This window comes from Theobroma umbraticum, unplaced genomic scaffold (genome assembly GCF_002168275.2).
Source record: "Theobroma umbraticum cultivar Fairchild unplaced genomic scaffold, ASM216827v3 scaffold_204.0, whole genome shotgun sequence".
NCBI classification, from domain to species: Eukaryota; Viridiplantae; Streptophyta; class Magnoliopsida; order Malvales; family Malvaceae; genus Theobroma; species Theobroma umbraticum.
The window spans coordinates 2457744-2469009 of record NW_018397267.1 but is presented as its reverse complement, the minus strand read 5'-3'; the positions used below and the strand labels follow the sequence as shown (position 1 = coordinate 2469009).

At 37.4% G+C, this 11266-nt stretch overlaps 3 protein-coding genes across 3 annotated transcripts; 2 read left to right on the top strand and 1 right to left on the bottom strand.

Moving 5' to 3' along the window:
• Positions 1 to 1800: 1800 nt before the first annotated feature.
• On the top strand, positions 1801 to 3308 carry LOC110424621 (protein DMP4-like). The gene has a single exon (XM_021439226.2). The coding sequence runs from the start codon at positions 2312 to 2314 to the stop codon at positions 3173 to 3175; it is 864 nt and encodes a 287-aa protein (XP_021294901.1). The 5' UTR covers positions 1801 to 2311; the 3' UTR covers positions 3176 to 3308.
• LOC110424615 (Pentatricopeptide repeat (PPR) superfamily protein) lies at positions 3026 to 6531 on the bottom strand. Its single transcript, XM_021439218.2, has 3 exons — positions 5655 to 6531; positions 3716 to 5280; positions 3026 to 3164 (listed from the first exon to the last, which is right to left on the bottom strand). The coding sequence occupies exon 2, from the start codon at positions 5181 to 5183 to the stop codon at positions 3720 to 3722; it is 1464 nt and encodes a 487-aa protein (XP_021294893.1). The 5' UTR covers positions 5184 to 5280; positions 5655 to 6531; the 3' UTR covers positions 3026 to 3164; positions 3716 to 3719.
• A 412-nt stretch (positions 6532 to 6943) lies between these two features.
• On the top strand, positions 6944 to 10534 carry APE2 (Glucose-6-phosphate/phosphate translocator-like protein). Its single transcript, XM_021439219.2, has 12 exons — positions 6944 to 7396; positions 7478 to 7552; positions 7696 to 7761; positions 7882 to 7960; positions 8350 to 8470; positions 8612 to 8707; positions 8851 to 8963; positions 9139 to 9216; positions 9322 to 9438; positions 9550 to 9649; positions 9749 to 9849; positions 10189 to 10534. The coding sequence occupies exons 1-12, from the start codon at positions 7134 to 7136 to the stop codon at positions 10204 to 10206; spliced, it is 1227 nt and encodes a 408-aa protein (XP_021294894.1). The 5' UTR covers positions 6944 to 7133; the 3' UTR covers positions 10207 to 10534.
• Positions 10535 to 11266: the final 732 nt, after the last annotated feature.

Genomic DNA, 11266 nt, shown 5'->3' with positions numbered 1-11266 from the left:
TTGCTCCGGGTTTTGTTTGAGTATGGAAATAAAAGTAATTTTGACCTAACTGTCTGTCTGGTTTCGCTAGAAGATTTATGAACAATATCAATGTCACTCATATTAGGTTAATTGTGCGACATCCAAGATTAAAACATCTAGTAATTCGATAACATTTTTTTAGCTAAACAAGTTGTAATAATCAAGGTTTGGATAAATAAAAATTAATCTCTGTCTAACTAAATCTAAACCATTTCGCCATCAATTGATCTTTATTTCGTCTCTTTGCTACGTATTTTAATGTAGTTAAAAACTACCCCATAAAGTCCTTTGAATATATATATATATATATATATATTGTATTACTTATCACAAATTGAGAATATTAAAGTTCTAGGAATCTTTTTGCAGCTTCTTTAATTTACTTGTTCTCGAAAGGCTTTCCTGCTGTAGGAGTTGGATAGATAGAATCAGACGGGAAAAAAATAAAAATTTTCTAGTCAGGCTTGAGCACAACATCTAAACTTGACCTAATAGCCTATAGATATGGGCCAGTTTACCTACTGATTAATCAAATGATATAGCGTTCATCGACTTGCTTCATTACCAATGATCTTAGCCAGGTGTGCAAGTTTTCACTTTCCATAATTCAAGACAAGGATTCTGTCTGGTCCGACTGACAGTGGCCTCGATCTTAACATTTGGGTCCTAAATAGAGAAGGGCTAACTGGGCAAGGCCTGTTGAAGTTGGGCTTTATAGGTGCATGGTCACAATGGGCTCGATAATTTTTCTTAACAAAAATTTGGTGCAAATAAGCATATAGAAAATGACGTAAAATTTTCATGTATTATTTTTAGGTAAATATGTACATATAATGCTACGGCCCATACTTTTAAGTCAAAAGATATTTATAAAATATATAACATTTTACTTCACTTAATTGTATAATAAAAACTCGTTGCATTAACTCTTTTTATTTATAAAAAATAAAAACCCATTTAGATATGAGCCTATCTCGACCTTAATATCTCTCATGAAAATCTTATAGTCATAAAGAATTGAGTAACCTTTTATACTACTTCTTACAAGTTAACGCTTTTAATAAAAATAAATACCTATTAAATGACGGCCAAGATACCTTTCATATGAAATACGTAAAATATATTATTTTTAGTCCTATTTAGACAAGCTTTATTTGACTCATAAACTGATTAACTCTCTTGCTTAGTTTTGTCTTCCCAATGTGAACGCTAAAGAGAGAAGGAAAAATCCAGTTAGCTCATTAGATTGAATGAAATGTTTGCTTATTGGCCGACGTTTTTATCCTTTCAAGCAATTGATTGCTTGACAGGCTGGTCCCTTTGCTTGAAGCTTTAACAAAATCAAAGAGGTTTTTAGATCCTCCTCCACTTCTCAAATACCAAATCAAATTAGTAAATTTGAAAGAATTAAACCTACGAGGACAAGACGTTGCTTCTATACAAAAGAGTTAAAAATCCAGAAAGCCTAGTGGAATACCACCTGATTAAACCTTATTTACTGGGACATTTCTTTTCGTTTTAAAGACTTATTTTCCATTGCACAAGAGGCCTTTGTTTGGGAAAGAAACGGAAAAGAATTTGAGAAAACGATACTGGGCCCTTGGCCTAAAGTTGAAACAAACGAGAAATGGCCTTACTTCAGGGTATGAAGATATCCGACCAAAATCAAGTCACCAATCCCTTGACAAGTTCTAAATTACTAAGAATAGATAATCCTATCTTAAAGCAGGGATAATGCTGAAAACAATGTCAGGTAATTATCAGATTAAGTAATAAACCAGGCACATAATAGAAAAACTGATTATTTACACTTTGCACTAAGCGGGATTTGGCGATTTTCATCCACCCCGAAGGGTACATCATGAATTCCCCATTGATCTCAAGTTATAACGTGCAAGCGATGGCTCTATTTATTTCCTTCTTTTTTGCAAATAGAGCTTGAAAGGAAAAACCAAGTTAGCAGCTTTAAAGTGCAGAGAGAGTAGCCTCTAAAACAAGCATTAAAAAAATATGATAAAAATGGGATAGTTCCCCCATAGAAGAAGACAGCCAGTTCACATGTATTGCGTCTCAGCAAAGCAAGTGACGTATGCTGATTTGGCTTAAGCAACAGAGTTCTCGCTGGAAAGCAGACTTACTCGTTAAAGTTGGTTAACTAAAAGCCCACAACATCTCTCTTTCTGGGTACAATGTCTTGCAAGCTTGGTTTCCATAACGGCCAATTAAGAATGCATGGACATTAGCCACTCTTCCTAACTTTATCCAAGTAAAATTTTTGGAACTAACCGACATGGAACCGAAACTCCCATTCTGGAATGGTGGAAGACTGTTTTCTCTATATTTTGGTTTCTGTTCCTTGCAAGGCATCACTTCGTTCTCTTCCTTCCCTCCCTTTACCTCCACTCAAAAATACGTCTATTTGCACATCTATAAAGACAGTTGCTCGGCACAATCCCTCTCAATGTCAGCCAAAGTGAGGTCAACACAACAGGGAACGAGAATTAAGAAGACTTCAGTTATGGAGGTTAAGATCCAAGGTGAAAAGTCTCATGAACATGGTGAACAAAAAGTACCCCTGCTGAAAAGTTTGCCCGTTTCTGAAACCGAGAAGAAAAATCTCCTACAGATGGCAATCAGTCAAACGTTTCAAAGCACAGCACATTTGGCTAATCTATTACCCACCGGAACTGTTCTAGCTTTCCAAATTCTCTCGCCCATATTCACCAATCAGGGCAACTGTGACTCAGTCAGTCGGTCTATGACGGCTGGCCTCGTTGTGCTTTGTGGTTTATCATGTTTCCTGATGAGCTTCACAGATAGTTTCAGAGACAAGAATGGCACTGTCTGTTATGGCTTTGCCACATTTTATGGGTTGTGGGTCATTGATGGTTCAATCACTCTTCCACCGGAGTTAGCTGCAAAATACCGCCTACGTTTTATAGATTTCATGCATGCCTTCATGTCAATACTAGTATTTGCAGCTGTGGTACTTTTTGATCAGAATGTTGTAAGTTGCTTTTACCCAACACCATCAGATCAGGGTCAGGAAATCCTCACAGCATTGCCAGTTGGGATAGGTGTCTTCTGCAGCATGTTATTTGTTGTCTTCCCTACCACACGTCATGGAATTGGTTTCCCCCTGTCTGCAAATTAACATTTTCCACTTTCGGTATGAGATACAAATACGCGTTTCCAAAGTGATAAAACTTTTCTAATACTAATGTGCTTGTCATCCTTTAGTCCTGATCTCTTCTATAGTGCAGACAATGATACAGTTTCTTGTTATATCACTATAATCTTAGTCGGATTTAACCTTTTTAAGCATTTGAAGGTCAAGTTGCTAAACAAACTAGAATTCCGTTAGAATGACCCCTGCATTAGTTCCCAGTAAGGAAAGTAACACAGCAACAAACATAATACATGGTTCAGAATTCAGAGGCATCAGTTGCATAAAGCTCAAAAACCTGTAAATAAACAAGAAAATTAAATGAAGTGAAAACTGAATAGCAGAAAAGAGTAGCTACATTTTGTCACTGTAGGAAAAGAGAAAATAAATGATTTATTGTATAAGTAACCCAAGTTACAGAAAGGAGATACATGTTAAGTGAAGTAATCAATTCAGATTGAAGTAAGGCTTAATCAGAAATATGCATATAATTAGATTACCAGAAGTATAAAGCCAATAGGTGCATACCAAATCACAAGGCTTCAGCTTGAATTTCTAAGTCAGGTGCAGTAAAGTCCCTCATCAGCTCGACCTCAAACAATTCAACAGTTTCTTGGACCATCCTTTGATCCCAAAATGCACTGACCAACGTACCCCATGCTCCCTCTTCTGGAATACATCCATCAATCAACATTTCATCAACAATTCGAGCAGCTTTTTGCAAGTCTCCTTTCTCACAGAAAGATTTCATAAGAGTCTCAAAAGTCCCAGCCTCAACTGAGATGCCCCTAGTCCTCATGCTTAGATACAATAGGAAAGCTCGACTCAAATCACTCTTGGTACAAAGGCCTCTGACCACCATATTATAAATCCTAACATGAAGACTCCAAGTTAATCGGTTTGGCAAGGTCCTGCCTAAGACCATCTCATCAAGGAAGTTTGCAGCCTTCGTAAACTTGTCAACATCGCAGAACCCACTTATGACCTTCCCAAACAACCCTGCATCTGGTTGCAAGCCTTGAAGTTTCATCCTGTCAAGAATCTCCACAGCTTCTTGAAGCTTTCCTTCTTTACATAGTCCATGAATTAAGGTACTATAAGTTATCGTGTTCGGTCTACAACATTTGCTAACCATTGTCTCCAGTAGTTCCATGGCTTCTGAAGAACGCCCATCCTTGCAGAGACCATCCATTAAAGAACTGTAAGTAAAAACATTTGGCTTAATACTATTGCTTTTCATCTCTTCAAGCAATCCCATAGCTTCATTTATATTCTTTGACTGACACAAGCCATGTATCAAGGAGGAATACGTAACAACAGAAGGAGAACAATCTCTTGTTTTCATCTCTTGAAATAGCTCCTTTGCTTCAGTAATCTTTCCAAATCTACACAACCCATTAATCAAAGTCCCATAAGTATAGAAGTCTGGAGGACATCCACGATTAGGCATCTCACGAAATATATGAAGAGCAGAATCCATGGTTCCACTGTTCTTGCAGAGTGCTTTGATCAAAATATTGAGAGAGGCAACACTAGCTTGAATACCTACTTCTCTCATATGCCTGTAAAACCTGAAAGCAATCTTTAACTGGTTCTCTTCAACGAGAATATCAAACACAGTAATATAAGATCTTTGACTAGGTTCAGATCCGAATTCCTTCATCTTATCAAAGACCCTGATGGCATCCAACGGTCTATGAACCCTTCCATAGCCTCTACAGATAGAAAGGAATATAGCTTCCCTTATATCACACTTTTCCACCTTCATTCTATCAAGAAGATCTTCAGCTGGTCCAAATTTGTTCGCTGAAACTAATCTAGAGATCATAACACCAAAAGTGCTGTGATCATGACAAAAACCATTGGCATACTCGGCTGTTGCAGAATCAAATATAGCAAGAGCCTCGTCTATATTCTTCTCAGCTTTTATTAAGTGCACCACTTGGGAAGGAGTGATTTTTTTCGACCATTTAAACGCAACCCTAGTACCCATCATTGCTAATTCTCTATGTTAACAGTACACTGCCCCAAATACGAATAACGCCATCATTACTTAACAAACTTCAATGCTAATTCGCAGCTCATACACAAACCTACACGACATTCAGATTCAGAACTTAAAAAAAAAAGATCCATATTATTCAAATTGAAACTAAATTACGAATACATCAACAGCAAGTTTCGTTATCTTCCAATATACTCAAATGATTGGCTCTAAAATTCATCAAACAAGTGAAAAAAGAGAACCAAACAATACATAGGAAATGTTATACGCGACTATATGACCTGTTTATGCATTAGACCGCTAGCTTGAGCAATTTATCGAACACTTGGTGGGTGGAAACTAGAAGATTGATTGGCCTAACAACCGAAGCATATGAAACCAACATGCTGACGAATTTACGGGAAAAGAAAACGGAAGTAGAAACGTTTTCAAAAGCAGTTTCAAGAGAACGAAGCAGCTTACATTTAGAAAATCGAACAGCTGTTGCAGTTCGTCCTTTGCGATGAGCTACGTTTTTGCACCGTCCCGCATAAGCTAGCCTTAGTGCCTGATGCTGACCAAAGGTGGCCCATTCAGGGTCCCAAAACCAAAGCAGCAGCATTTCCTAAGCCGGGAAAAGAAAGACCAACTCGTTGTGCCTCGGTTGGGCCTAGTTTCCATATCCAACCCAAGATGCCGAGTCAGCTTGTTAATTGTCAGTATCAATTTTTTTATGATCGAGTAGAGGATAATGATCTCGTAACATGATGAGAATGAAACACATATCTTTAAATATAAATTATCATTATCACATATTTTGATCTTAATATCGATTAAGTGTATGATACGAGATATCTAGGCTAAAATCTGAACTCCAACATCTCTTCCAAATGGGTCTTTTTTGGCTGAAGTTAACGTTCCTCTCCAACAATTAATGGAGACAAAAGTTCAGAGATTTTTGGAGCTTCGTAAGAGGAAAACACCAAAGAGACAAACATGAAGCTGAGTTGAAAGAGGTGTCTTATACACGTGTCAAAACTATAATCTCAACTCAAAAGGAAAGATACATACAACAACCTCCCATGTTTGCTCACTCCTTTAAACGGGTCGCTGCCTCACGGATTTCAATCTTTTCCTTTTAACGCTATTAACAAACCATATGCTGTATGCGTTAAGGGACATAATTGAGTCAACTCGATTTTGTAGCAGGTTCAAGCTCAACTCGATTAAAAAATGCCAGATTTAAAAATATAAAAAAATAAATATTAATCTTATTTATATATATATGCATTTGATATTAAAAAAATATAAAAACTCGATAACATTCAAAATTGAATCGTGATCTGAGTAGGTTGAGTTGGGAGTGGACCCGATCGAGTTTGAGTATTAATGATTGACTCGTTTAGAAGCCTATGCACTGCGAAAAACATTCACGTAAAATGATATCTTGGTGACAATTGTTTTTCACAAGAGGAGGAGATTGGAGACGATAAGGATTTTGGAAATATAAACGCAGAGACCACTGACGATTGGACAAGGCATCCCTTCCTTCACGAGCCTTTCACCGGGGATAAGATGGCCCCACCTCTTAGCTCTCTCCTTCCCACAATATCCTCCACAGCCACAATTAATCTCTCCACTCGATAACACCCAAGCATATCCCATCGTCAATATTCCTTTTTTTTTTCAGCGGATTGTTTCTCCACCGTTGATTAATAATCCCCTCGGTTTCTGAGTTTTTGGCTACGTGATCAAGTTAGAGTGCGCAATTTTGTATTCTGTCTCGCGTTGCAGGGGGTGAAAACGACGTGATTATTTGAGAATCGAGGGCCACTAAAATAGGAATTTTATTAATTATTCTGAAAAAAAACGAAAAAGGGGAAAATCTGTTAATTCCCTCCATCCATTAAGAGCTCACTCTAGCAACCATACGTACATTTCGTTCTGTCTCGCTCTCTCACAATGGAGTCGCGATTGTTGTCACGCGCTTCGACCATCACTGGCTTGCCTCTGCTCTGGCCGAGGCTTTCACGGGAGAGTGTCAACGTGTCATTTGCTTCGGCTAAGCCGATCGGAGCCGTTGGAGGAGGCGGGAACTTGATATGGGGAAGGCAGCTTAGGCCGGCTCTGCTACTCGAGAGCTCGTCGGTTAGTAAGCGAGAGATTTTGAAGCCGGTTTTAGCCGCCGCGTCGTCACCTGCCGAAGGAGGAAGCGATTCCTCGGGGTGAGGTCCGTTTCCTCCGTTCTGACTCAGTCAACTCGTCCACGCTTCAGTCTCTGACTCACTGACTCGGTGTTATTGCAGGGACGCAAAGATCGCTCCGGTTGGCTTCTTCCAGAAGTATCCGGCTCTGGTCACCGGCTTTTTCTTCTTCATGTGGTATGTACAAAAACCGGTTAACGATTTTAACCGTCAAATGTGCGATGGTTCAAACGGTAGCTAAAATTCGTTCTCGACAAGATTACTTCCGTTTGTTGAAATTACAAGACCATCCTTTGGGTTTTTTTTTTTGTTTTATGCAGGTACTTCTTAAATGTGATATTTAACATTCTCAACAAGAAGATCTACAATTACTTCCCTTATCCTTAGTGAGTAATTGCAAATATCTTTTTACATTTTTTATTTTTTAAATGTTTTTTTTTTCATGGTATGGTTTCATGAATACTTAGCTTTGTTTTAAGTTTTTTTCCTGGCATTTTTTGGCGCAGTTTTGTGTCGGTTATTCACTTGTTCGTTGGGGTAGTTTACTGTTTGGTGAGCTGGGCCGTGGGCCTCCCTAAGCGGGCTGTAAGTGAACCTTCAAAACCCACCCTCTCAATGTTTCTCTTGGCAGTTGTTATCCAACTTTTTATTATTATTATTATTCTTTACGTTCTGCACATGCTAACTTTATTGCCTGTAGCATGAATCTTATTAAAGTGCATATTGCGTAAGAAACCCGGGTTAATGTTGGAAAGTGGGGTTATCCAGTCCAGTCACTAACAATTCCTGATCACATTTTGAGTTTTCTCCTCTTTTTAATCTTTTAAGCTTGACTGTGGATTGGCTAGGATCCTCACTGTTGGAAAATTGGAACATGCCGTAAATTTTAACCTGCTTTCTTTTGATGAAAACCTGAGAATTTTTGGAGCTATTGTGCACTGATAGTATCATGTAATTATTGTTTTCATGAGCAGCCTATGGACTCAAACCTGCTGAAGTTGTTGATCCCTGTTGCTGTATGCCATGCGGTAGGCCATGTAACTAGCAATGTCTCTTTTGCTGCTGTTGCTGTCTCTTTCACCCACACAATCAAAGGTGACATCATGAATCTATTCTCTTGCGCTTATATATATATTTAGTGGAATGTGACTTTGTATATGCATTTGACATCCTGTCAACAGGACAATTCACTGTGATTAATCTGGCTCATTAAGTCAAAACTTGTTTGCTTTTCAGCTCTGGAGCCCTTCTTCAATGCTGCTGCTTCCCAATTCGTACTTGGACAATCCATACCATTTAGTCTATGGCTGTCTCTTGCTCCTGTTGTTATTGGTAATTTTCTGTTTGATCACCTTATTCAAATCAGTTTAAGTGTAAATATATTCTTTTAATGGGGCTTTGTTATTATGTTGGCATATTAACGTTCCATCATGTTTGGGACTTTGGGTGTCATTTTAACTACAAACTGAATGCAGGTGTTTCCATGGCATCACTGACTGAGTTGTCATTCAATTGGACGGGTTTCATTAGCGCAATGATTTCCAACATCTCCTTCACTTACAGGAGCATCTATTCCAAGAAAGCTATGGTGATTTTCTTTGACACTCTTGCTTTCTTTTCAATAGAATCAAACAGAACTCCTCCTTTCCTCTTCTTCTTTCCTTCTTTTTGTTTTCCAGTTTATGCAGAACTCGAATTTTTATTTTTGACCTTTTTCCCTCATAAACATTTTATAACAGTGATTGTTGGTTTTTCATATGCAGACCGATATGGACAGTACAAATATCTATGCTTATATTTCCATCATTGCTCTCTTCGTCTGTATTCCCCCAGCCATCATTGTGAGTCAAATATGTTTTGAGGACAACTGAAGATTTTTAGACAATTAAAAAATTTAAGCACACGGTCTCTTAAACCCTTTCATGTTTTCCACCTGCCTGTTGCAGCTCGAGGGTCCCCAGCTGATCAAGCATGGGTTCGGTGATGCTGTAGCTAAAGTGGGTATGACTAAATTCATCTCAGATCTCTTTTGGGTTGGAATGTTTTACCATCTCTATAATCAGGTACATCATCTCCATTCCTATTATCGACTGATGCTACATCTAAATAAAATGATGCCTCATACCATTATACTGAAAGCTGATGAAGAAATTTTTTTCATTTTTGGTATTTAGTTGGCTACCAACACTCTGGAGCGGGTTGTACCACTTACCCACGCTGTCGGCAATGTGCTGAAACGGGTGTTTGTCATTGGCTTCTCAATCCTGGTCTTCGGTAAGTTTATAACTTATACTCCTTTGAAGTATTCTTTTGCTTCTTTGTGTCAGGATATAACTCTTTTGGACTGAGTTTCTGACGACCTACTTCTCACAGGAAACAAGATTTCAACGCAGACAGGTATAGGAACAGTCATAGCAATTGCTGGAGTGGCAATCTACTCTTTCATCAAGGCCAGGATGGAAGAAGAGAAACGAGTAAGTAAAACATTCTGACAACAACACGCATTACATCAATTTGATTGCTCTCATAATTGTCCTCTAACTTAGAATTGAACTGACCTGGTCATGCAAAATCTTATGTGAGCCCAAATCCTTTTTATCGTTTAACCGGAGTGAATCTATAAAACTATTGAAAATAGGCTACCCTTTCTTATGAATATGTGATGGGTAGAGGAAGGGTGAGGATTGCATCTTACATACTGATCTAGTGTTGTCATAGCTGCAGTAATTATCATAATTTTCCTGTAATCATTCAAGAAGTGACAGAAAGAATAGTTGTAATCTAAAATAATGCGAATGGGGTCTCTTTTGCAGCAAATGAAAGCAGCATGAGAATAAAAAAAAGGCATGGAAATGGAGGAAGTCACGGGTCTAAAGTTATATGTCTCTCCTCCGGGAGATAAAACAAGAGACATTGAATATCCTACTGTTATTGTGAAGTTTTTTTTTTTTTTTTTGCTTTTTCCGCCATCAATTTTCTTTAATTCAGAGTACAAACCATTGCTAATCTTCCATCAGCCTGTGTTGACTGAAGAATAATGTACTGTCACTTATTCTGTCTCTCAAACCAAGCTTTTATCTCATCAGAAGCTTTTGAAAGGAAGCTTGAACAGAATACGTGCAAAAAATAAAAGATATGTGAATAGTATTTATTCTCGCATGCAATATGTTTTAAATTTTAAACTTTTATGGCAAAACTGACAAATAATTAGGAAGGAGACAACATGTGATCATGCAGATTATGAGGAGGGATTTGCATGGTGAAAATGCAGAGAGCATACTATGATTAATTTGAAACATACATCGATCTGTTGATGTTTTTGTTTGTTATGATTGGGAACCACCATCGATCATCATGGTCATGGCATGCAGAAGATCTTGAAGGGTTTTATAGCACATGAGATGTTTGATATGAACACGAGTCACGCCAAAGAGGCAAACACTGCAAACTGTGTTTGACCTATGCCAAGGCCAATGCACAGCATTGAACAATTGCGAACAAGCCAAAATGATTTCAGATCGCTTCCTATAATTTAATTAACTCTATGTATTAGAAAGCATGAATGTGCTTGAATATGTTATTAAATGAAAAGGAATAGGGATATCAATGAGTGTATTTTGTAGTGTTTGGCTCCATTAAGGAAGATTAAGATGCTTATTACCAAGCTTGATTATCAATAATAATTTTTAATACTAAAATTTTAATTATATATTATCTTTTATAATTAATGTAATACTTATTAAAACTCATTAATTATTCTGAATATGATTTTTAATTTTAATGTATTGTTTTGAATTAACTTTAATTTATTTTTTATTAATAATATACATAAAAATTGATTTTAAATTGATTTTAATAAAATATTTAATAAGTATAGGTATTTAACCAATA